This window comes from Phaethon lepturus, unplaced genomic scaffold, assembly GCF_000687285.1.
Source record: "Phaethon lepturus isolate BGI_N335 unplaced genomic scaffold, ASM68728v1 scaffold12774, whole genome shotgun sequence".
Lineage (NCBI taxonomy): Eukaryota > Metazoa > Chordata > Aves > Phaethontiformes > Phaethontidae > Phaethon > Phaethon lepturus.
This window is the reverse complement of record NW_010537041.1, coordinates 67,494-91,307: the sequence shown is the minus strand read 5'-3', so window position 1 is coordinate 91,307 and position 23,814 is coordinate 67,494. Positions and strand designations below refer to the sequence as shown.

The window sequence follows — 23,814 nt, the reverse complement described above, 5'->3', positions numbered from 1 at the left end:
GTTGCTGTCTAAGATTTTTGCTACCAACGATTCACTTTTGGTTCTCTATCATTTTTGCCCTTCTAGAATCCTATTCTAGGAACATTCCTGACAAAACATTTCAGACACATGCCATGTCATTCTTGCAGACATTAAAAGTAATGTACATTTGCATATAGGACTTATTTGGGAAATGTCTTCTGTGTGTTATAAAGAATTTTGCCTTTTGTCAGCTTACATGCAGTTGTAAAGTACTAGTTTTTCAAGTTTTATTTCTTTACAGGCCAGAAGCAAAATTTGGATGAAGCGATCTAACTAAGTTGCCGTCATGAGCAGAAGCAAGCGTGACAACAATTTCTACAGCGTCGAAATTGGAGATTCTACTTTCACTGTATTGAAACGGTATCAAAACTTAAAACCAATAGGATCAGGAGCACAAGGGATAGTATGGTAAGGCTTCTTTAAAATGTAAATGTACTTTTAGGTTCCCTTGAGAGAATTTTCTGGGTCCTTTAACAGTTGCATGTTACTGAGTAGGAGTGTGGCGAACTACTTTTTCCATGCAAAATGGTGATAGTAATAGTTAGCTGTTTTTCCTCAGCAAAGGCTGTTGCTGTTGCTTTTTGACCTGTGTTCTTTCCTGCTTCCAAACTGATGCCCTTCTGTGCAAATTCAGACAGCTGTGCTGAGTCCCATAAATTAATGAGGGGGGGGCGGAACCTGGATAAAGAAACTAATCCTAATCCTAAACCACACTGTTTACAGTGAAACAAAAGCCAGAAATACCCTCTATGTAAAACTTGGTGCTTGTAAATGCTTTTACTTCTTGAAATGGTTTGTTAGGGGCCTGTTTCATGTAGTTTCATAATCTAGCTATTCCCTGATACCAGTTAGTGAGCATTTGTGATGCTGCCTGTCATTGTAACACGTGCAGTTTAGGAAAATACGACTTGACAATATAATTCTTTGAATATAAGAGTTCAGGTGTGTGGATTGAAGAGTGTCCGATTGATTTAAAATTGGTGACATCTAGCTGCTTGTAGGCACTCTTGCCTGTTCAGTGGCATTACCCCAAAGATAAATGTTGGTTTAAGCTTCTTGAGAGTTTTTTGAATGTTCAAGAGAAGGATGTAGACTTTCCAGTTGTAACTCTTTAAGATGCTAACCAGGGATGTAAAAATACAAAAGAAATATCAAGGAAGAGAAAGGTAGGGGAAAGCATAATCTTCTCAAACACCTTTCCAAGTAACCTTTTTATTGCCTTGATCTTGTCTTGATCAGTGTTCAGAGAATGTGTGGTATGGGCATGTTTTTAATTTGTATTTGTGTTTTAGCTGGTTTAATAATAAAATAGTGTGCTTAGTGCAAATGAAAACTTGAAGGCCAGTACTTTAGAAAGAATTTATTTTGAAACGGTAACTTCTGGCATTAAGATTATTTGGTCTGTAAGTAGCAGCAGCAGCAGAACTGATGTGAATTTTGTTTGCATGTATGTTAATATAATGAGGACATAGACAGTTGTTTGAATACAATCTGTTTAGTTGCTATAGAAATGCCTGCAAAACCTTTAGATGTTATCACTGTCCTCCTGATTCCCTGTCATACATTTCTACCTGTTTTCCAAATTTACTGTCGCTCCCAGAGCTGAGATCCAAAACCTGACCGTGCAGTTACTCTAGTGTTATTCTGTAAGTGCTGCTTATGGTAATTGAAGCCTTTTTAGTTAAACCACTCTGATTACCCTGAGGATGGGAGTGCTCATGTGGTTAAATCTTGCCCATGTCTAGAGGAGATTGGGTGTAATTCCTGTGATTTGGGTTGGATTTTTTTTTGTTTGTTTGTTTTTTTGTTTTTCTTGTTTGTTTGTTGTTTTAACTGATTCAACTTGATTTGGAGGAATATTAAGCAGATAAGAATATTAAGCCTAAAAGCTTAACCATATCTAATACTGAAACAGACTCTAAGGCTACTGTTATGTACAGGGGATGCAGAAGTTTAAATACTGGTACAGGAGTCCCAGGTTGGCAGTCTTTCCTGTCCACCTTTTTGCCACTCTTTCATAAGATGCTCCTTATCTTGGGGGTGGGTAGGGAAAATTGCAGATAGTGAAAAATGTAAACCAAAGAAAGTTACCAGTATATGTTGTTCCCATTTTTTCTTTCTTCAATAGTACAAGATGTTTTGACAATATTAAAAAAAAAAAAAAAAAATTCTTCAAGTGTACATACTGTATAGACAACACACTTTTTAGGTAGTTGGTTTTAGTAGATGCTGACCATTTACTGTCAGATGTTCTTCATTAGGCTTGAATACTATTCTTGATAAGAGACAAAACCAGTATTTTCCCTGCTGAGGCTTTCTTAGTAACTGATAAATATTGCCTGACTCTGCACAGTGCTCAGCTGTCATTACTTCTCAGAGGAGACAAAATCCGTTGCTTCCTGTCATGGAAATGTGACACTACAGGAGTTGTCCCCAATAACAGTCAAACAGCCTGTGTCACTGGATCATATGACAATCATCTTGGCATTAGTCTGCAAACAAAATGTTTTTCTTCCTTTTTACCAAGTAAAAGCCAGTGACATCAAGATATTAAGGCTTTCCTAACATTTTTTTTGTTTGGTTTTATCTTGACATTAATGCTTGCAGTGTCCTGAGGATATTAAGTGGCTGCATAAGTGAAAGCATTGGACCTTTGTATAACCTACTTTTCCTCTCTCGTTCTCCCTTCCTTTCAGTGTGGAGATTTTACATAAAATTGATGTGCTTTTAATGTTTGAAGTGTTTTGGATCTTTTTTAGGTGGTCTGTTCTTGAGTGCCAATGAATGGCAAAGAGCTCAATATCTTCAGTAAGTTATTTTAGGAAGCAGAGATCCTGCATTTTTTTTGTGGAGATTGTGATGTGTTAGTACTATGAAGCTGGGAAACATTTCTAAATTTTGAATTGCTTAGCATATAAGAGCACTTTGCTATTACAGTCCCTGAAGCTTGAATAATACTGGAAATTTGGTTTCTCTGCAGACATGATACAAAGTATCTGAAAAAAGTGGCAACTGCCACAGCTTAAAGGACCTTGACACTGAGATGTAATAACGTTATTTTTTATTACAGTGCAGCTTATGATGCCATCCTTGAACGAAATGTTGCAATCAAGAAGTTAAGCCGGCCGTTTCAGAACCAAACCCATGCTAAAAGAGCCTACAGAGAGCTTGTTCTTATGAAGTGTGTTAATCACAAAAACGTAAGTGCTATGTCCTGCTTTAAATGTTAAAGAATTAATTAGAAGGTTCTTCTTTGTAAAAGTCTTAAAAGCGACTTCAGTGGAAGTCGCATCCTCTGTAGATTATAGAGATTTTCATTGCATGGCTGTGTCTCTGTGAAAAGTACAGAAGGCTCTTTCAGAAGAGCTATTACTGGCTAATACTAATACCTGCTCAATCTTTAAATACCCCCTTCAAATTCAGGAAGGGAGTCAGTGTTACATTGCTACATTTTACAGGCAGCTGGCAAATAAGAATACCGTGAGTGTTAAGTGCATCCTTGTTTCTACTGCTTCTGCTAGACAAATAGGAGGAAAAAGGGCTGTAAATTTTTTTTTTATTTTTTTTTTCCCTGGTGCATGAATGAGTTAGGAATCTTGTGTTGTGACAACAGGAACTGTCTGATGCTTAAGAAGCTCTGGAGTAGACAAGAACACAGAAATAGAGAGAAGTGATAAATTTATCAGACTTGGACTACAGAGGGCTGATATTGGCCATTTTCTTAGTTCAGAGACAGCTGTGTGCAGTCTTCCTCACCTTCCCTCTTGAGCCCCCTTCAGCAAGATGAAACTCCCCCTTGCTGCTAGTGACAGAGTCAGTCATAGAAGACTTGCTCTGTCTTCTAGTTACACTTGGGAAAATTCTGTATTTTTTCTAAAGCGGAGATGGTTTATATGTGGATTCTCTGAAGAAAGTTTTACCTAATGGCATCATTTGTATGATGATAAGCCATTGCAAGCCTGCCTGACCCTTGATGAGTAGTAGCTTGACCTGTTTCTGCACACCCCATCCATTCTTAGTAACTGGAAAATACCCTACAGCAGCTCCAAGAATCTGTTTTTCCTCTTTGGGTGGACTTTTTGCTTCACCTCTGTCAATGGCAAAGTGGTATCTCTGAGGTAGTCTTTGTCAGTTTTTCGTTTTATTTTTCCCCATATGCAATAAAAATCTTACCAGCTCTCTTCAAAGTGGAAGTAGGCGGCAGGGGAAGACTAACTTCCTTAGGTTTTAAGCTTTGAATAGCACCTTGTTAATGCATACAGATGGTCTTCAGATTATGTGATTTGTTGAGGAAAAAATACTCCTCCTAAAATCATCTATTACAGCGTGTTAGGCCTGGTTGAGCTGCTGGGCATCTTGAGCTTCAATGTATACGAGGAGATTTGCATCAGAATGCTGGGTATCGGTTTTGACTTTAGACTTTGCAACTTTGCTGTTGCTGTGGTGCGATTATACTTCCTCTCCCCCTTCCTGCAGATAATCGGCCTACTGAATGTGTTCACACCACAAAAATCCCTGGAAGAATTTCAAGACGTGTAAGTCTGATTTGAACTAAAGCTGAGAATTAATTTTTAAAATGTTTGTGCAGAAAGATGAGTAAGGGAAAGAATACAATCAAATGGCAGTATAATCTGATTAGTCATCGTCTTTTTTTTGCTTCATAAGCTACATAGTGATGGAGCTCATGGATGCAAATCTCTGCCAAGTGATTCAGATGGAGCTAGACCATGAACGAATGTCCTATCTTCTTTATCAAATGCTGTGTGGTATCAAACATCTTCATTCAGCTGGAATTATACACAGGGTAAGTGAACTTAACTGTGTATATTTTGCATTGCACCTGGTTTTGCCTTGAATATTTAAAAGACAGAAAAAATTCAGAAATGGGAACATAGGTGATCCATAGCCTATCCCATAGGCAGAGAGGTAGCTGAAAGAAAATCATCACACTTACCTTTTTCCACTGTAATTCTGGAATTAACCCTTTGAATGTTTGAATGATTTGATAATAATCTGCAGAGAGTAAATAACAATTTTTTTTGCTGTTAGTTACATTACCTCTTGTAATTCTGTATAATATTCTGTTTTAGTAGTCATGGCAGGAAAGAATATCTGAAAGGGTCTCTGCTTTATTGCTTTGGTAACCAAACCTGAAACCCCACCTTTTGAAAGAACTGCCCATTTTATTTCTGCTCTTTTGCTAGCAGAGTAATGAATAAATATCTGAAGTCTCCAGATAAACCAATGATGATAAAGACCTGTAAGTGGAACTTTCCTACACCTGTGTGTCACAAAGCATTCACTCAAGGCTGCCCACAGGCAAAACTGACTACTGCTTTTTAAATGACCTCTGTGTGTTGGAATCCAGTCAAGAAATTTTGAATTTGAGGTTGCCTGTTCAAGTTGAACATCTCATATATATTTGTATGTAGTGTAAAGATTCTTGAGATTGTCTAGTTATAACTTTTCAGATATAATCTCTGCTATTTTGGGAAATTGTAAGCTTGTATTTCTATAGTGCTGCATTTTTCATTGTAATTTTTTTAGAGAGTTTTAAAAGTTTTAATTTCTGAAATGATGCATTCATCATTTACTGTATCAAATACAATTACTCGTGTAATACATTCAGTCATTACTGCATAGTCTTCCTCACGACTGATGTACACAGCAAAGTAAATCATGAATGGCAATTCTGAGTGCTACCACAGGAATTGCTACGTTATGATGCTTGTCCAGTTCAGTAGTCCACCTCATTGTGACTGGGGTGTTGAATGGCCTTCAAGCTGGGTCTGGCAGTATGACGCTCACGTTCAGTATGCTGTTTGTCCCTCGAGGGAACTAGGACAATTGTTTGAATAGAGAATATGCTCTAAATGGCCAAACACTGTGTCCTTTTGCTCAGCTAGCTCTAGTACTCGTCAGCTGTCTCATTCCTGTAGGGAGCTTAGGGAGGGAAGGTGAAGGCTTCCTTCTGGCGTGTAATTTGCCCTGAACTGTTGTGTTTGAAAGAGATGGGCCAGAGAAGGTAGGCAGGAACATCGCCTGCAACCAGGCATTGCACCCTGTGCTTCTTGGTCTGCATGTGGGCATCGAGACAGGTCAGTGGGCTTCCTGCATTATTCTGGGAATGCTAGGCAAAGCTACGATACTTCACTTACCAGAGTTGTGATATTGTATTGCATATGACTGATATTATGCAGCCCTTTGTGTCTTAATGCATGTACCTGCAGGATTGAAATAACGATTTTGTACACAGTTTCACATTTTCTGGTCTTTTTGGTACTTAGGTATGCGAGTGTAATGCTGTGGGTTCTCCTAAGTCTTTTTATTTTTGAAAAACTGTGTATTGTATGGACACGCTCGAGTAGGTAACGTAAGAGTGTCTCTTTCTGTGGATCTTGGTACAGGCAGGAGGGAGCTTCTAAAACTTCACTTGCTTCAAGGGCAGTTTGTACTCCTACAAAACGGGCATCAAACCACTGAGCCTGTAGAACTCATGGATAAATGTAAACATTCATACATTCATAGAAAAGATGTATCTACTCAGGTAGTTGTTGGGCAGGAGTAAAGACAGCTTTGAGGATAGGATTCCTGCATCTGTAAATATGGGTGAAATCTTTGAAATGCTTCATATTTTGCAGTAATATGAAGTACAGGGATAACCTATTCCAAAGAGATTATAAATACAGTTGCTATGTAAATAGCAACACATGTATGCATGAATGCTTTTGAAGGACATGGGCAGATACATTTTGCCTGCGTGTCTTCCTGGTAAATTTTCAGCTGACTGCTTCTTAGACTTTCTTAGAAGACTAAGTATGTTCAGGCAAAACATTTGCATTACTTACCTGCTGTGTGCCTTATGCCTTTATGCTTCAAGGTGTAAAGTATCAAAATCATGTTTCTCTGTGGAACAAGTTAAACAAAACCTCAGAAGAAAAAGATAGCATGCTTGAAAGGGACATACTTCGTATGGACTGTGGAGCTGCCATAGTAACTCTTTATACCATTCTTCTGGGCTTACAGCACCACTGTCCTTAATGACTAAAGCTAATTATTTTGTTGAAACTAGTTACTCCTTAAACATAGTCTGCACTACTGTGGCTGCCAGTGGAGGATTCTGACTGTGAATGTAGTGCACTACTTTAGTTTCCTCTAAAGCTTTAAGCTTTTTTTGGTGTTGGTAGTTTCACATGGTTTTTAACTGGGTTCTTCAGCTTCTAACACAGCTGCAATAATCTCAGTAACTTTTCTGAAGCTTGCTGAATGACTGAAATTACAACAGTCTGTATATGCGTCTAGCACTGGATACTACCTGCCATAGAATTAAGTGGGTTTTTTTCATAGCGAACTAGAGGCACAGAAGAAGGCAGATCAAACACAAAGAGTTTTGGACAATTTCACCTGTAAGTTGTAGTGGGCATACTTAGCTACCACATCAGTGGGTAAAGATTTGATCTTGATAAGGATTTGATTATAGCTTTACACCAGCTTTGGCAGATGTTGGCAAATGAACATTAGTGGGTTCAAAACATTTTGCAGAGACGGAGTTTCCAGCCAGTGTAGAACTACATGTTCATTTATATTTCACAATCTGAGGAGGATGAATGATCAGCGTTGCAGAGTTGTGCCTCACTGACTTGCTGAAGGACACAAAGTGTCTCATTAGTCTTGCATGGAGGCTCTGAAACATTGTATTCTGCCTGATTTTGAGCACTTAACAGAAGTGCCTAATTGTGGAAGCCCTTCACTGAAATTTTTCTTTAGAAAGGGAAAAGCCCATAGGAGCCATGAATTACCCTCCAGAGATGCCCCCCTCTTCCTGTCTTTTTAACGAGGAGACAGCCATGAATAGTCTCTGAGTTTTAGGCACTGACATTTTACATTTTTAAGGTTAGGTGAGATCTCTTCTGCTTTATTATACAGCCTAGCTAACCTGATCAGTCTTATAGGAGCTTTTGAGTCCTTGTTTATTTAAAGCATGAGAGGTATTGTTTCTGCATGAATTTGGATGCGGTATAAGTCAGCTCTTCACCTCCATCATTTTGAAGGACAGTGCTGTATTCCAAATTACAATATGGTCCTAGGCTTCATGACAACTACATGAAATTAGTAGTTCAGAAGTTAAGAAGTTCAGAAATTAAGGATGGACAGTACTCTCTAAGCTTTTGCTTTTTGTTCTCCTAGTGATTTTTCTCTTGCAAAGGGAAGATCTCTTAACATTTTCGGTGTTAATCCTGCAGCTTTGGGGAGGATGAGTATAGTTAATACTATGAGCATGCACCTGGGATTCTGCAGTGAACATCCTCCAGATAATAGAAGTGTGTAAAAATAAAGCTAATAAGAAACAGGATGGTAGCAGAATCTGAAACATGCATATTAAAAAGCTGGAATGCCTTATAATACTTGAATTTATTCGTGGTGTTTGAGAATCTTTTAAGGCACAGTTGACTACAGAGTCTCTGTGTGTGTGATTTGGAAGTGCATGTGTGAATATGTAAGTGTGCAAGACTTTTAATCACCCATTAACATTCTATTGTTCTGGAACTTTTTTTTTGTGGTTTCCTCTCTGTCTTTAATGCAGCTTTCTTAGCTTTCTCAGGAGTTTGCTGAAAGCCATACAAGTACAAATGAAAACTACATATATCTTGCAGATAGCCACTTTTAAGTCTTTATGAAATAGTGAAAGATAGGGCTACTAATGGTTGCAGCTCAAATGCTGGAGTCCTCTGCCACATCTTGAGTTCTTCTCTCATTAATCTTAGGAGAGTGTAGGCAGAAAGGATCCAAGCCTTATCTATGTTGGCCTGTGTGCTATGAATGATTTTATGATGGCAAAGTTATTCTGAAGTTACTCTGTTTGTAATACTTGCTCTGTGGCACTTCAGATGTGTGCAAGATCTTCCTGAGATAATGACCGAGTATGCCTGTGTAGTGTCCATATAAAACCACTACTGTCAATGTGGCTTTAGGGTTCAAGTGAAGAGAATACAGTTATCAAGTTTCTAAGTAAGATGATCTGAAGCTGTATCGGGGTATTTTCCACTCCAGTTCAATGATTGTGTTAATTTCTGGCAGTTTTTCAATGGTGCCCTTTTGGGTTTGGTCACCAAAATTAGTACAAACCGAAATCTGAAATGGGAAACTAAATTTGTGTGAGCACGGGGATTTCCTTCCTGTTCAGAGAAACATCTGCATTGGTTCAAAAGAGATAATGCAGCCTCAACGAGCAAAGAAACCTTTTACTTTTTACATTCATGTTATAATTTTAATAATTCTTGTATCAGGATGATTATTGCATCAAATGATTTCAGCAATTGTCATGTTACTTGTGTTCTGTACTGTAGTAGTAACTGTTGTTCCAGTGAGCAGTTTCTAGACCTTTCCTCAGAGCTAACATTTCTTACTAACCTCAATTTATTTCAGACATTGCTAACATATCTTGTAACGCTGGTTGTGTTTTCCTTCTTTAATTGCTGTGTAAATCTACAAGAACAATAAAGGAATTAATTCTGTAGTCTGCAGAATGCACATGAATTAATACAAGGGGAAAAGAGACTGCAGTTATAGCAATAACCTAGTTGTATATGTGGGGTTTAATGTTAGCAGTATTATCTTTTAAAAATGTGAACTACAGAGTACTTCGTGCTTGTCTTAGCAGTCATATATGATGTTTCTTTTTAAAGGATTTAAAGCCCAGTAATATAGTAGTAAAGTCAGACTGCACTTTGAAGATTCTTGACTTTGGACTGGCCAGAACTGCAGGAACTAGTTTTATGATGACGCCTTATGTAGTGACTCGTTACTACAGAGCACCAGAGGTCATCCTAGGGATGGGATACAAAGAAAACGGTCAGCAAATATAGTCTTTCTTTGGCATAGCTTTATTTTTTGTTTGGCACACCACATTTTACATGTTAATGTTTTTTTCAAGCTGTAGAAATTTTATAAATTAGCCTTGTGACCAAAATGTAGGTTCTGGATACACCTATTTATTCAACTCAACCCATTAGAAATGTTTGCATTTAATAGGAAAAGAAATTGAGGGCCTTGTTTGTTTAAAAATGTAAATAACTTGCTTCATAGATTAAGTTTCATCCAGGAAGAACTGGAAATATATTTTTTTAATACGTAGTATGTACCTTGATATACCTTCACCCAACCTTATTCCTGATGAGGATGTAAATTGTAATTCATCAGTAAATGCGTGTCCTAAATTTAATGTTTAAATAACTATATTCAATACAGCCTTTCAGGATGTAAAAACTTAAAGGCTACTGAGGAACGAACAAGCTAAAACTACCTACTGTGGCATTAGTTATTATTAAAACCTGCCTACTTTAGACTTGTCACACGAAGTTTTTATTTAATGTTGCTGAAGACAAATTAAATTACATACTTGAGACAAGAATGCAGAGAGCACTGTCATGAAGCAACATAGATTCTTTGAGGTCCATGACGAATTCCAAGGAAATTTGTTTACTTTGTCCCTCTGCTTGCATACATTTCCCTCCTCTTTATACTTGTTCTGTGGCCCCTCTTCTCTCAATCTCCTCTGTAAGAAAATAAGGAAAGGATACAGCATTTGAGGGAAACGCACCATCAAGTACATTGCATCTTCTGAATGAAACAGCTAGTATCCTTTAGGAAACCAAAGTAAGTAACATGTCACTCCTGAAGTTCTATTGTAGCGGCCCCAATTCTCCTGCCATTTCATTGATGGGCTGTCACTGTGGTCAGTTTGGCTGGCTTGGTGTCCCCCCCTCAGGCAGGCACAGTGCACAGAGGTCACCGTTTGCTGAAGGTATTTTAAACCCTCTATTGATTAGTCCTCCAGTAAGACCCATGAGGTGCTGTGATGCTTGAGGCTTTGTTAGCTGTCTCCGGGTGATGTGAGGCATGGCTCCTCAGGTTACTGACACAACTGGGGCTTGCTCTGCTTTTCAGGATTCTTAATATAGTCTGCAAACTTCCCTGGCAACTGCATACCATTACGGCAAGTGGCTTCAGGTTTTGCGTAAATGGTAGCTGCTCTGTGGCTAGAGAGTTGATTTTGTTGTCGTTTATAAAAGCCAAAAAGAGTAACTTCTATCGGTGTTGACAATGAAGGAAGCCAGCTCAAAGGAATTTATCACAAGGCTGTGGTTTTTATTTCTGTTTGGATTGTTAGTGTGTATGTACATTCCTTCAAATGGCCTCCATGGCTGGCTGTTTTTCCTGTAATTTAGAAGTCAGAAGTTGAGTGAAGCACACTTAAAGTTATTTTTTTTAACTGCTGAAGTTTTGTAGAAAGCATATATTTAAGTTTGTCTCTCCTTTTTTTTCCCCAAGACTTTACATTGGCCAGTTAAGAGACACTAGATAACAGAACCTAAAGCTGTAGTCTGAGTCATGTAGCTGCCGTACAGAAGGAATTGATACAATGGAAGTCAAAAGTTTTCTGACTTAGCTTGCCCAGTTTACATTTTTCTCTTAAATACTAAGTACTTTTGAGTTGCGAAAGCGTGAAACATTCGTTCCACTAAAATGTTGCTTAGGTTATTATTGGAGTTAAATAGATTGTGTTCTAGAGCACCCTGTCATGCTAGTGACAATGCTGTTCCTTAAGCAAGCGTGAATTGTGTTGTGCAGCAGGATATAAATAAAAATATACTGTCATTTGAAAAACTTATCGCATCTTCCCCAAAGCCAAATACATGGTCGTTGAGTTGAGAATGACACTTTTGGAGCGTGTAAAAGGAAATCTGTTAGCTAAGTGAATCAGAAAATAATCTGCGTTTCCATATGTACTGTTGTCATTTCTCAATCGCTGCCTGATGAGTTCCTCATTGTGGAGCTCCCCTGATGGGGAGGCAGGTATCAAGGATGTACTTAGAGTAAGAACCATGGGCTGTCCACGATCCTCACCTGTTAGCATTGATGCCTGTTTTAGCCCTTTAAACCCATAGTTACATTAAGAGTTAACTTACTTAATTTAGAGTTAGATACTGAAAATCGACAGCTAACTAATGGTTAACATTAGCATTTAGTTTAATTGAACAAGGTCATTGGGCAGCTTTATGCCATTTCAGTGCCCTACTGAACTTCCCCTTCAGACAAGATGCGGGAGGATTGCAATATATGTTTTGACGACTGAGATACGTACTGCAGAGTAGTATTGTTTTGATACTATACTACACACATCTGAAATCTTTATTGTTTAAAAACTGGAAAAGATCCCAGACAAACTGATGATAGAGTTAATTTCTACATAGGTTTTGATGCTGAAGGAGGTAAAGCACATTGGGGTGTATTACATGAAGAAACCAGGCCTTGCAAACTCAAGAAATTCAGAACTGAAGGACATGAAAACTGTTCATGTACACATACCTTAACATATATCAATAATATATTTATGTGCATGATTATCAGGAAGGAAGCACTGAAAAGTAAGGAAAGCCCCAAAACCTCTGAAACTACTACTTTTAAGTTTCCTAGTATGTACACTGGTTTGAAATTCATTTTCACTTAGTTTTTTTTCTGTTAGAATTAGAGAAAATAGTAAGTTCATTCAAACAAGTTTTTTTAAGAATAAAATACACTGTGTACAACAAGCAGTAGCTCTTATTACAGATTTGAAAAATCCTTCTAAAGATTTGGCTCAGTCTTCTCTAGAAGTATTCACAGGAGCAGTCCTCTATGTACAAATTAGTCTAACTTCATAAAAAAGTTAGGGACCTATAAATGGACAGGTTTTGTTTGATTAATAAAAGCACCAAACCAAAAGACGCCAAGCATTGCAAGTTTGTTTTGCAGGGTGACCAGAGGAATTACTTCTAATGTTTTTCTTCGCCTCTGAAGTCGTTTTTGTGAGGCATGAAGAGAAGTCGTTGACTTATGTTATTTCTCTTCCCAGACTTCTCCATGCAATTATGGGCATAATTTTTATCATGTCAGATGGACACTATTTACAGTAGATTTGGGTATATTTTGGTTTGTGATGGCAGCAGATTGTTTTGCAGGTGAAAAAGTAGTCATTCAGAATTTTATTTAAAAGTCAAATGCAAAACTTGGCTTCAAATTGTTGGGTCTGTGAGCCAAAGAACACGTACTTTTCTTCAAGTATTTGAAAAGTTTTTTTTAAAGATAAAACACCATTAATCATAAATTGTAGACAATTCTTTTTTTAAATGAACCAGGCCCTTAATTTTAACCTATTAATATGTACAACTATAATCTCTTGTCATGATTTAGATACTATTTTAGAGGAACTTGTAAATAAAGGGGGAAGCAATATTTTCAGTAAGAAGCAACATTGTTTGCTTGACATTGTTGAGCTCCTTCAGAACTTTTCCATGTGATTTTTAGTATACAATTGTTCTCATTTTAATCCCCTTATCTGCTTAATGAAATTCCAGTGTCATGTTTGACATAAAAGTATTGATAATAATAAAAATTCATTATTATGATTTCAAGTAAACTTTTGCATACAGAGCTAACAGTATCTCTGAAAGCAACCGCAAAAGAAATTGGCATACCTGTAAAAAGTAAACTTGTGCATCTTTGAGTATGTCTTCTGAGTGATTTATTTTAAGGTAATGTAGAAAATGTGTATTTCATAGCCTAAAAAATTGCTTTTGAGTTTTTCTTTTGTACAAGATGTTATTTCAGCTTAACTGGAGAAATATTTTTAAACAAATAATTTTAACTAAAAATCTTTTGGGAGCATACTAATATTATCATTAACTGATCCTCTAAAATTCTAAGTGATCTTTTACTGATTGTGTTTGCTTTTCATTTAGAGGGAGAGAGATATGCATGGTAATCTGACTTTTAGGAAATACTTGGTGGCAAATATTAATTCCTATGTAATAACCAATTAATCCTCCTCCTAAAAGTATAAACTGCTTAGGCAGTATTTTTAAAGGTCAGTTTACTTTGCTGCTTTTAAAATTATTCCTACAACTACAATGGAATTACTTTCAAGAAATAGTTATCTTTGGTGTTCCAATCTAGTCTGCTGGCAGAGGTAGCTTTGCAAGCCTCAGAGCTTGGAGCAGGGCTTTGCTCTGCTTGATTCGTGTGTATCTCTCTCCCTCTCTGCTCCAGCTCTTGCTCTAGCACTATGTTAAACAAAAGGATGTTTTTCTGCCTTGTATTTGAGACAGTTAAAAGCTAATCCTTATATATGGTGTATTTTAAAGTCTCTTCATTGATTAATATAAAAACTTGGTCTTCTTCCTGTGCTGTCTCTGCAGTTTATAGGATGCAGTCATGTTATGCTTCTTTTAATTTTAATGACCGTTTGCTTTGCTTTTCCTTCTTTTTGTGCTACAAACATAGTGGATTTATGGTCTGTGGGGTGCATTATGGGCGAAATGGTTTGCCACAAAATCCTCTTTCCAGGAAGGGACTGTATCCTTGTGCTGCTGCAGCAGGTTGAATTAGTTAGGAAGTGATTAACCTTTTTATTGATGTTGTGTCATGAAAATGCGTATTGTACAATTTTATTTTTTTTTAAATGAACATGGATTTTTTTTCTTGTGATACACGTAAAAAAATTAATAACTTCATTTATATTCAGGCTGCACCTAGCAGTAGGACATAGTCTCTGCTGGTCCTGTAGTTAGCATACATTCACCTTCACTCATTTTCATTACACACGCTTTTTAGAGTCACTTCATGTGTGTGTGTCTAGATGTTTTTGTTTATTTTAATAACTATCTTTTATGTTAATATCATTGCATTTTGTTTTCAGTTGACATTTGGTCAGTTGGGTGCATCATGGGAGAAATGATCAAAGGTGGTGTTTTATTTCCTGGTACAGATCGTATCCTTACCTTTGGCCTAGGATATATTTGTAAAAGATCAAAAGAATCTGCAGCCATATAGTTCCAGATTAAGGTGGTTCTAAGTTTTAAAGTACTGGTTTTAAACTGCCTTTTCAAAATACAATTTGCAAGTTATTATTTTGGTTCTAGGAAGCTGCAAAAATGTCTACAGTTACACCATTTAAAGCAAAACCACAACAGAGCATTAACGTGTATGACTGTCTTTAGAGATTAATAATAAGCAAGATGAACAAAATACCACTTGGGCAAAGAGGCTTATTTTTCCTTTTTCCTATCTCCTTTTTTTCCCCCCTTCTTTTTTTCTTTTTCCAATTTAATATCGTGTCTATCCATTGCGTTCGGATGTTGTCACATTTAAGACTGGTTTCTTTTGTTTAGGTGGTGTTTTACTGTTCACATGCATTGATTTTTGCTTTGGAGATCATTTTTATGTAATAACTTACTAATCTTGTTTAGTACCCGCGCGTGTTAGCAGTTATTATTCTTTACATTTATAGGAAATGTTTTCAAAAAATTCCTAACCAGCTTCATTAGTAACACTTCAGAGGTTTACATTTTTGTATGCAGAAATGAACCTGTAAACAGCTTTCAGCAATATCTGACATTTCCCTCTTTCTATTCCATGAACCCCTTAGTGGTATCTGAGTAGGTTGTCCTGTGAACAATACTTCAGAGAAAGGGTCTGCTCCAAGCAAATAGAGATGAATCCTCTGGGTCATTGCTAAAATTAGTGGATATCTAATTGGAGTTTGGCATCTTACTTGTTTTAGTATTAGTTACACTCCAGTTGTTTAGGTGCTGTCTGAAATCTTTCTTGCTTTTGCTGCAGGTTGACTGTTTAATGGTTGACATAATACCATTTAGGGGTGAAGATTGGATGAAGATTTTGAGGCACAGTGAGGAGATCCAGGGCATCCTTACTTTCACACGGCCCTGTCATTGCATGAGCTGCACCATGCTTAGCTTTATGCATCTGGTTTGCTGGCATTGGCTTTTCAATTTAGGCTCAGTGCCGTAAATGTAAATACTTTTTTTTTTTTTTTCAAGACCTGTACTAAAGAACTATAGAGCTTGGAAACCCTTATATAAAGGTCTGCTGTTAAGTTTTAAGAACACAGGAGGGGGCCTCCTACATGACTGAAGGTTTAGGTAGCCCAGTATCCAGTCTGTGATGGTAGCTGAAAAGAGTAGTTGAGAAAGAGAATATGTGAATGAGATAAGCATATATAAAATTTCACCTGAGCTCTCTCCCAAGTATCTAGCCATATGCAAATAGGAATTCCTGAGCCGAACATTGTTTTTTTTATTCAGTAACACATATTGAATTCTTCTGTCATGAACTGGTCAATCTCCCCTTTACCTTATGTAAACTTTTCAATTAAGATGTTCCTTACGCATCCTTGAAATTCTTTAACTTCTGCATTCAAGTCTCTGCCAAAATTGTCATTGACCTGTGTGGGCCAAGTTTTCATCCTTTGTGTGCCCACTGGTGCTCAGTGTTGCATGTTGTTAGTGAGAGATCTGTAACCAGGGAGAGCCCAGGACTGGGCTGAGGTAGAAAGATGAGAGTGAAGGACAAAGCACCTACACAGGGTAGTTCTCACGGGTGCCTTGGTGATGCATAGTAGCTTGACTGCCGTCAGTACGTGTTCAAATTGGGAAGTGAGTTCTTCTCCAGAAGCCAAACAATGCCTTTACTTAAATTTGTTTAATAAATTTTGTGCGTCTCTGAATTTTCTGTTTCTCAGAAGTATATCCTTTACTAGTTAATTATGATTTTGAGTAAAATACATGTTGCCTTGACTATCATAGTATTGCTTTGTTTCACTGTTTTCTCTAAGAAGGTAGTTGAATTAATAATGATGAACTTGATATTTTCTTATAATTTTCTGTTTTCTCACTGTTGGTTATTTCATGTGGTTTTAACATAACTTTCTAGCTGAAAATTAGACACAGTATTTTTCTTAGCTGCATAACCTTAGATATTGATCAATGGAATAAAGTTATAGAGCAGCTAGGAACACCATGCCCTGAATTTATGAAGAAATTACAGCCTACAGTCCGAACTTATGTGGAGAACAGACCTAAATATGCTGGATATAGTTTTGAAAAACTCTTTCCAGATGTCCTTTTCCCAGCTGACTCTGAACACAATAAGCTTAAAGGTAAGGTCTGTCTTCTGTGTGTTGTATATTTTAAAAGTTGTAAAACTGTGATATATTGAACAGAAATGTATCTTGGGTTTGCTCACTATAAAATCATCCCGCTAAGGATTTAAATATCACAATATTTATATCATGGGAGTGGGTGAACATGCTGGCGTATGCTTACCTCCACTTTCTCATCCTCTCTGAAACAGCTCCTATCCTGGAGATAACTTTATAAAGAAAGGTAAATATAAGTATTCCACCTAGTGACAGATGCCAACACGGTTTACAGAAGAGTTGGGGGGGTGGAATAGAAGTCGTGCAGGCTGAGCAGATCTTTGTTCTCTAGGGATGAAAAGAAAGGTTTTTCTATTCATAGTACATAGATTTCCTGTAGTTACTGAAATAACTTTCTGGTTCTACCAGTCACAGACTCACCATATTTTCTGTGACTAACAGTGCGTGACAGTTTTTTCCCCATAAACTCTGAGAGGGGTAGTAGGTGTTTGCCCACTGCTATTCCAGACAAGGCTGTACTGCCAGCTGAGTTGTATTTCACATAAGGATGTCACGCCAAGGGGTGCCGTATGCTGCAAATGTTACAGTGAAACATGTCCAACGCCTTTCCCACCTGTATTATTCTCTTAATTTTTTTTGTGTTTTGTTTTTTTCCCATGAAATGGACTGCTTTCCTAATCTCCAAATTATGTGAGGGTTGTATAGATATTAAACTGGAATTTGTTTACTCTGGGTCTCCTCTCCTTATGAGCTTTGCAATACTGTTATGTGCACTATATATGGCACTAGTCTAAATAGACAATTTCACTTTTGCAGCAAGTCAAGCAAGGGATTTGTTATCAAAAATGCTGGTTATAGATGCTTCTAAAAGAATCTCTGTGGATGAAGCCCTGCAGCACCCATACATCAACGTTTGGTATGATCCATCGGAAGCAGAAGCTGTAAGTTCTTGTTTTCGATCTCTGAATAGAAGGTGCTGTACTAAAACATGTTGTGATGCTTGATTTAACTGCTTGAAAGAAGATTATTGCATGATCTACACGTTTCACTAGAAGCTTAACTGAACTGTAATCATTTTCATTGACATCAATTGACATGTTTATTAGAAATAGTACTAGGAATGGGTGCAAACTTGCAGGTAGCTGAAGTACCTGTATCTGTGTGGGTGTGTTTCTGTATAATTACATACAATCTCCTGGACATGTGGTAATGCATCTGAAATTTTTTATATAGAACAGAATCATAGGTTCTGATTTATTGAGCTTCAGTTGTTTCAGTGTGGTTTGATTTGCTCTTGATAGGTTTCTGAGGTATTTACTCCTTGGCAAGAGAAATATTTTCATTAGTTGTAGCAATTGACTGTACTCTTAAACTAGAAAATAAGTGTTTCAGCAAAATCTGAGTACATGATCTTGAGCTTTCAATTATCAACACTAATGAACAAAGGGATTAATTGAAAATGTTTCTTAAAAAATTTCAGGACAATTTCAGCTTATGAGAAAAGTTTCATTTTTTTAAGTGCATGATAGTTGGTGATGGGCCACTAAGAATAGAAAAAGATGCCGATGTAAATGGTGCAATTAAAATTCTGATGATATATAATAGCTAGAGGGAAAATTTAGTAATTAACAGTAAGTAGGTGAAAAGGGCTGCTTGGGCTGGATGCTGCACTTAGGAGCTTTTTTTTACCAGACTGTTCAGTTTCTATTTTAATTATTACAGTAATGTAAGCAAGTCTGTTAAAGAGGAGAAGTTTGAAACATCTAGCAGCATCTAGAAAATAGGCCAAGTACGGGAGAGTATTTGACTGTGTAACTGTAGTATTTTAAAATCACATTCATATTCTGAATGCCTTACTTTCATTTTTCATTTATTCTGTTTTTGTATCCCTTTTTATTGCTTTATCATGAGTTAGTTTTGTTTTTCAGCCTCCACCAAAGATACCTGATAAACAGTTAGATGAGAGGGAGCACACGATAGAAGAATGGAAAGGTAAGAAGGACATTTTAAGTATACTAAGGCTTTTGGAAGTAGGCCGGGCCACAAGAATTCCTATAAGGATGGTTCTTCTGAGCATACTAACAGTATATACTTAAACTGCTTGGAATGGCAAGGGAGTAGATCAGTGCCTCACAACCTCTTGATTTTCAAGACACCAGAAATTTTCCTGTGAAGGTGCTGAACTTTTGCAGTGAACTTAAGTTTACTCAGTTGTAGAACTCCTCATTTCAGTTGCCTTTTGCAAACCTTAAAGCAGAGTTTTTAGGGAGGGTAACTCTTCTGGACAAACTCTTGGAGGTGAAAAAGGTGCAGGAGTTCGAGCAATGTAAGCCTGAAGTAGAAGCACTAGTCTTCAAGTGAAGAACATATTAGCAATAACTATAGTCTTTTAAATCAAGCAGAAGATTTGAATGAAGAAGCCATAAGGAGTGTTAGTAATGGGTGAGATAGTGAGGTTACAGCTGGTGCGGGCAACAATGATGGTTATCAGCCATTGGATCCTGAGAAAGTAGCTGAGGTCAACGTGTGGATTGGATTGTAGTATGACATGAAACTTGTACCTCCAAGAGCATCATTTTTAGTGTTCAGTACTGGTTTAGTATCTATATAAATGAGGTATAAAATGATAAAGTAAAAGGGGAACATCTTTGTTACTTGTAAAGCCTATGCGTTGTTTTTGAAATTGCTTCTACAAGGTGTGATGTTATTGCAGAGGTCTTAGTGCTGAGAAAAAATACTGATCCAGAGTGCTGTGCGGGCTATAAATGTTGCATTTAAGCAAAAATGTAGTGCACTGAACAATCTAATACTTTGTACTGAAAAAAGTCTAGGAAGGGACATTAGACCTGTCCCCAGTGGGGAAAAAAGCAAGGAAAATGCTTCACGAATCATTTTTGACAGTTTCATTGTGTTGGCTAGTAGTGGACATGAGTCTGTAAAATCTAGTACTACCACACTTTTAAGTGACTTTCTATTAGAAACTGAATTTTAATGGTAAAGGCAGAGATAGGGAGAATTGTGGAAATTCTCTTACCATCCTCCTTCCAAGCAAAGTTATTTCCCTTTTGAAGCAGATGTGCTGTGGGGAGGTTTTTCAAGCAATAAGGAGCTTGCTTTTGAGACTCCCACAGCCCTTGCAATTATGATTCTTAAATGTTTTTTACTTCGAAACTGTTTGTGCATTGCACTGGTTTGCCAGTGACAGATAAGTATTCTGACAGGCAGTTCTTATGAGTTGCATTTAACATGTTTAGTCCTTTCTTCTATTGTTATTTCTGTAGATTCACAGCTGAAGTCTTTTCTGGGTAATAAGCTGCCTTTAGTGTAGACACCTTCTAGCCAGTACCCAGGGCGTAGGATTCATGTTACAAGCACTTCTGACCTGTTTAAGGATGAGGAAATTCTATAACTGGAAGATAAAGTTGCTTCTTTCTTTTGGATTGACTACTTATATGCCAAGATAGTATTCCATTTCCTGGTGATCTGGACCTTTAGATGTTGTTGCTGAGGAAATACAGTGGCCAATGTGTGTTGGGATGATGGTGATGCTGTTTGGGCTTGTTCCTACCTGTTCCTTTGCAGACTGCTGATGTAGTTCATCTGTACCAAAGAAGCCACTGATAAAAACTGATTGCTCATTAAGACTTAGTTTAATATCAAGCAGCCTGGACAAGAGAATCTTAAAGCAGTGTCAACATGTTCTTGAGTGCCAGGCCATTATAGCTCCAACAGAAAAAAACTGTACATTATTGTATCACTTGCCAGTTGTTCTGCAGCCTACAGCCTTCAGTTGTTCGAAAGTAATTCTAAACAGTAATAAGCCTATGAAATTTAAATGTACGTTTTAATGGGAGATGTATTATCAATCCAGTCTTGGGTTTGCAAATTCATTTTTTGCCTCCCCTTCTCTATGTTTTCAGAGTTGATATACAAGGAAGTCATGGACCTGGAGGAGAGAACCAAGAATGGGGTTATACGTGGACAACCAGCCCCTTTAGGTTGGTTACAATAAAAGCACGGTATAAAGCTACATTGAGTTGTAGGTCAGGAGGGAGTAAAGCTGTTCAAGACATCCAAGAGTAACCTAACTCAAAAATATGGCTATTAAATGACCAATAACCTCTTGAATTCTCTTTGAGATATTGCTTATTTGAATGGAATGTATGGGGTTGACATCTCTTTCTATTAATCTGGTAAATTCCTCTATTATTGTACCCATATAACTGATGCTTCATTCATTTCAGTCCTCAAGAAGCATCTTGGTATGTACTGATACTCCATTGCCATAATGTGGTAAGATGTGTAACTTGTAGCTGCTGCAGTTTCAAATAAAGATATAACCACTACTTATATCTATTAAGTAACAAAACAGGATTTCTAAGTTGTTTGCCTTGAATATTCCCTCTAAACAAAGGAAAATTATGGAGCATTTTCATAAACTGTTGCTGAATGTTGGAGCAAAATGTGACCATTGACTGATCATTGATAGGACTCCATTTGCATTGTTGAAAAATGATAGCAAGAGTTGGACAGCTGTTGCTTGCTCTGCTGAAGAGTTCACGGAAGTCCAGACCCTGAAAAAACATTGCATATCTGAGATTGAGTGTATACAATGTGGCTGAACACCAGCTATTTCCCAGCCTGAAGGAGAGGGGAAAAAACAACAGTCTCCTTCTTTCTTTGTCTAAATATGTAGATATATTCTAGCTTTGGGTCTCAGCATTCAGTAGGATATCTTAGCCCTGGCTTTATGCAGTACTCTCTCTGTGATTTTTAACCTTTAGCCATTAGCATTTTATTGTAATTTGACAGGTATCATGCCGTGTGAGTTCTGTGGTTCTTGGCATACCATTCATTAAGCCCTATGTTAAAGACTTGCACGTTTTATTTATTTTGACAACAGATTGAGACACAGCTCTTCAAACTTGATGAAACAGGGGAAAGTCATGGCTATTAGGAAGAGACAGACTAATGCAAGTACTGAACCATGCAACTGTATCTGCAACTGATTTGCTGTTTTGTTTCTCATAGCACAGGTGCAGCAATGATCAATAGCTCTCAACATCCATCTTCATCGTCATCTGTCAATGATGTGTCCTCAATGTCAACAGATCCAACATTGGCCTCTGATACAGACAGCAGTCTAGAAACCTCAGCTGGACCTCTGGGTTGCTGTAGATGACTACTTGGTCTTTTGAGGGGTGGGAGGGGGGTCCTTTTAGTCCATTAATAGGGCACCTTTAAAATTTGGTGGTATTTTTGAGTGTTTTTTCGTAGAATTCATCATAAAGTGCTGTAATTTTAAACTGTAAGTTGTGTTAAAAGCAGCCACTTTTTTTGCTGTAATTAACTGTAAAATATTAAACCTGATAATTTTTATTGTGGTTTTAAAATCTGCATATTTGCTTTACTATTATGCTGCTGATCTTTTTTTACTGAATTTGTAAGATTTGTTTTATCAATGCACATATTCATGTTGTGGTCATTACCATATAATGAATTATTTAAGATTTTATAGGTTTTCAATTTTTTAATTAGAATTTATTCCAGATGTTTTGTTCATGATATCCTTCAAAGTTTTATGCTTGGTCATATGTCCATGTCCAGGTGGAGGGGGAGAGAATTCAGTGGAGCCAGGTGTAGATTTGGGCATACTGCTGTGGTGTTGGCAGTGAACAAAATCCTCTCTTATTTTGGCCACTTGCCTATAATACTTCAGCAAAAGCAACAATTAGTAAATTTTTTTAGTGAAACAGTATACAATCCTTTGCAAAGTAACCTCATCTGAATGGTTTTATGAACTTAAGCAAGCAAAACGTATCTCCAAAGCTGCAGAAATATCTAGCCTAACAAAGTAATGTGATGTTTTCTGCAGAGTTGTGGCATGCCAAATCTTGTGATCACCGTAAAACGCAAGGATACTTCATGAATAATACACTGCAATGCAAATAAACTGTTTACTTCTAGCTTGTAGCCTGTTTTTGTACACACAAAACGAAGTGTACCCAGGATGTCTAGACTGCCAACAGGGAAAACGAATATGCTGTAGCTATATGTTCATGTAACATGTGATTCTTGTTTCTTACTAGTTTTGTCTATTAAGGCAAGTGCTTTTTGGGTAGAAGAGGGAGTGACATGAACGCAATAGGGGCAAAACTCCAGCTATTCTTTCTCCACCAAAAGTAACTGATTGCTAAAAACATGAAGTGGTAGGAGAACCTCAGGATTTCTGTAGCTAATGCATCAAGTGAGCAATATATGTCATCCAAAGGAGGGAGAAGTAGTGCTGTATAAATTAATATTTATCTCTTTCATTTCACCATGAGGCAGTGTAGCAGAAATCTTAACAGTGGTTCATTTTAAGTCATAAATATTCAGCAGATTTCAGCACTGAAGCTCCAGGTTTCAATACACTTTATAAACAAAAGATTTATTGAAATATATAGAACAGTTACTAAGTAGTCATGTAAAATGGTGCTGCTCCTCACAGAAGTATTTTAACTGTTTACATTTTGTATTTACAGAATGATTTATGTATAAGTGACTTAAGTTTATGTATGAGTTAAGCAATCATTCAGAATTTATTCCTTTGGAAAATGCAGATTTTTAGTGAAGCTAGGCTGTATAATTGATTGCCTTGTGTAGATGCATATTTTGTGTAGTGGATTAGAATGTGAAGAGGAATTTAAATTAGTAATGCTCACAAAAATGAGCTTTAAAAAAAATACAGAAGTCTTGCCAGGCACAGAGTGTAAGAAAATAACGTAACTGGCTACAGAGGTCATCCAGGAATGACT

The 23,814-nt window shown here is 37.2% G+C and overlaps 1 protein-coding gene across 2 annotated transcripts; it reads left to right on the top strand.

The window, feature by feature from the left end:
* The first annotated feature begins 259 nt into the window (after positions 1-259).
* Positions 260-22,983, top strand: MAPK8 (mitogen-activated protein kinase 8). Of its 2 annotated transcripts, none has more exons than XM_010286361.1 (11): positions 260-429; positions 3,092-3,221; positions 4,498-4,556; positions 4,687-4,825; positions 9,708-9,873; positions 14,759-14,830; positions 16,835-17,017; positions 17,834-17,958; positions 18,946-19,009; positions 20,938-21,015; positions 22,054-22,983. In XM_010286361.1, the coding sequence occupies exons 1-11, from the start codon at positions 308-310 to the stop codon at positions 22,197-22,199; spliced, it is 1,284 nt and encodes a 427-aa protein (XP_010284663.1). In that variant the 5' UTR covers positions 260-307; the 3' UTR covers positions 22,200-22,983. The 2 variants fall into 2 exon arrangements, with proteins under 2 accessions (XP_010284663.1, XP_010284662.1); XM_010286360.1 differs by lacking the exon at positions 14,759-14,830 and adding an exon at positions 14,344-14,415.
* Positions 22,984-23,814: the final 831 nt, after the last annotated feature.

Excerpts from the sequence above, each read along its gene's own strand:
- MAPK8 (XM_010286361.1), top strand. The coding sequence starts at position 308 with ATGAGCAGAAGCAAGCGTGACAACAATTTCTACAGCGTCGAAATTGGA. Across the intron at positions 9,874-14,758 it reads GATGGGATACAAAGAAAACG|TTGACATTTGGTCAGTTGGG; the intron begins GTCAGCAAATAT and ends TTTTGTTTTCAG. Across the intron at positions 17,018-17,833 it reads TGAACACAATAAGCTTAAAG|CAAGTCAAGCAAGGGATTTG; the intron begins GTAAGGTCTGTC and ends TCACTTTTGCAG.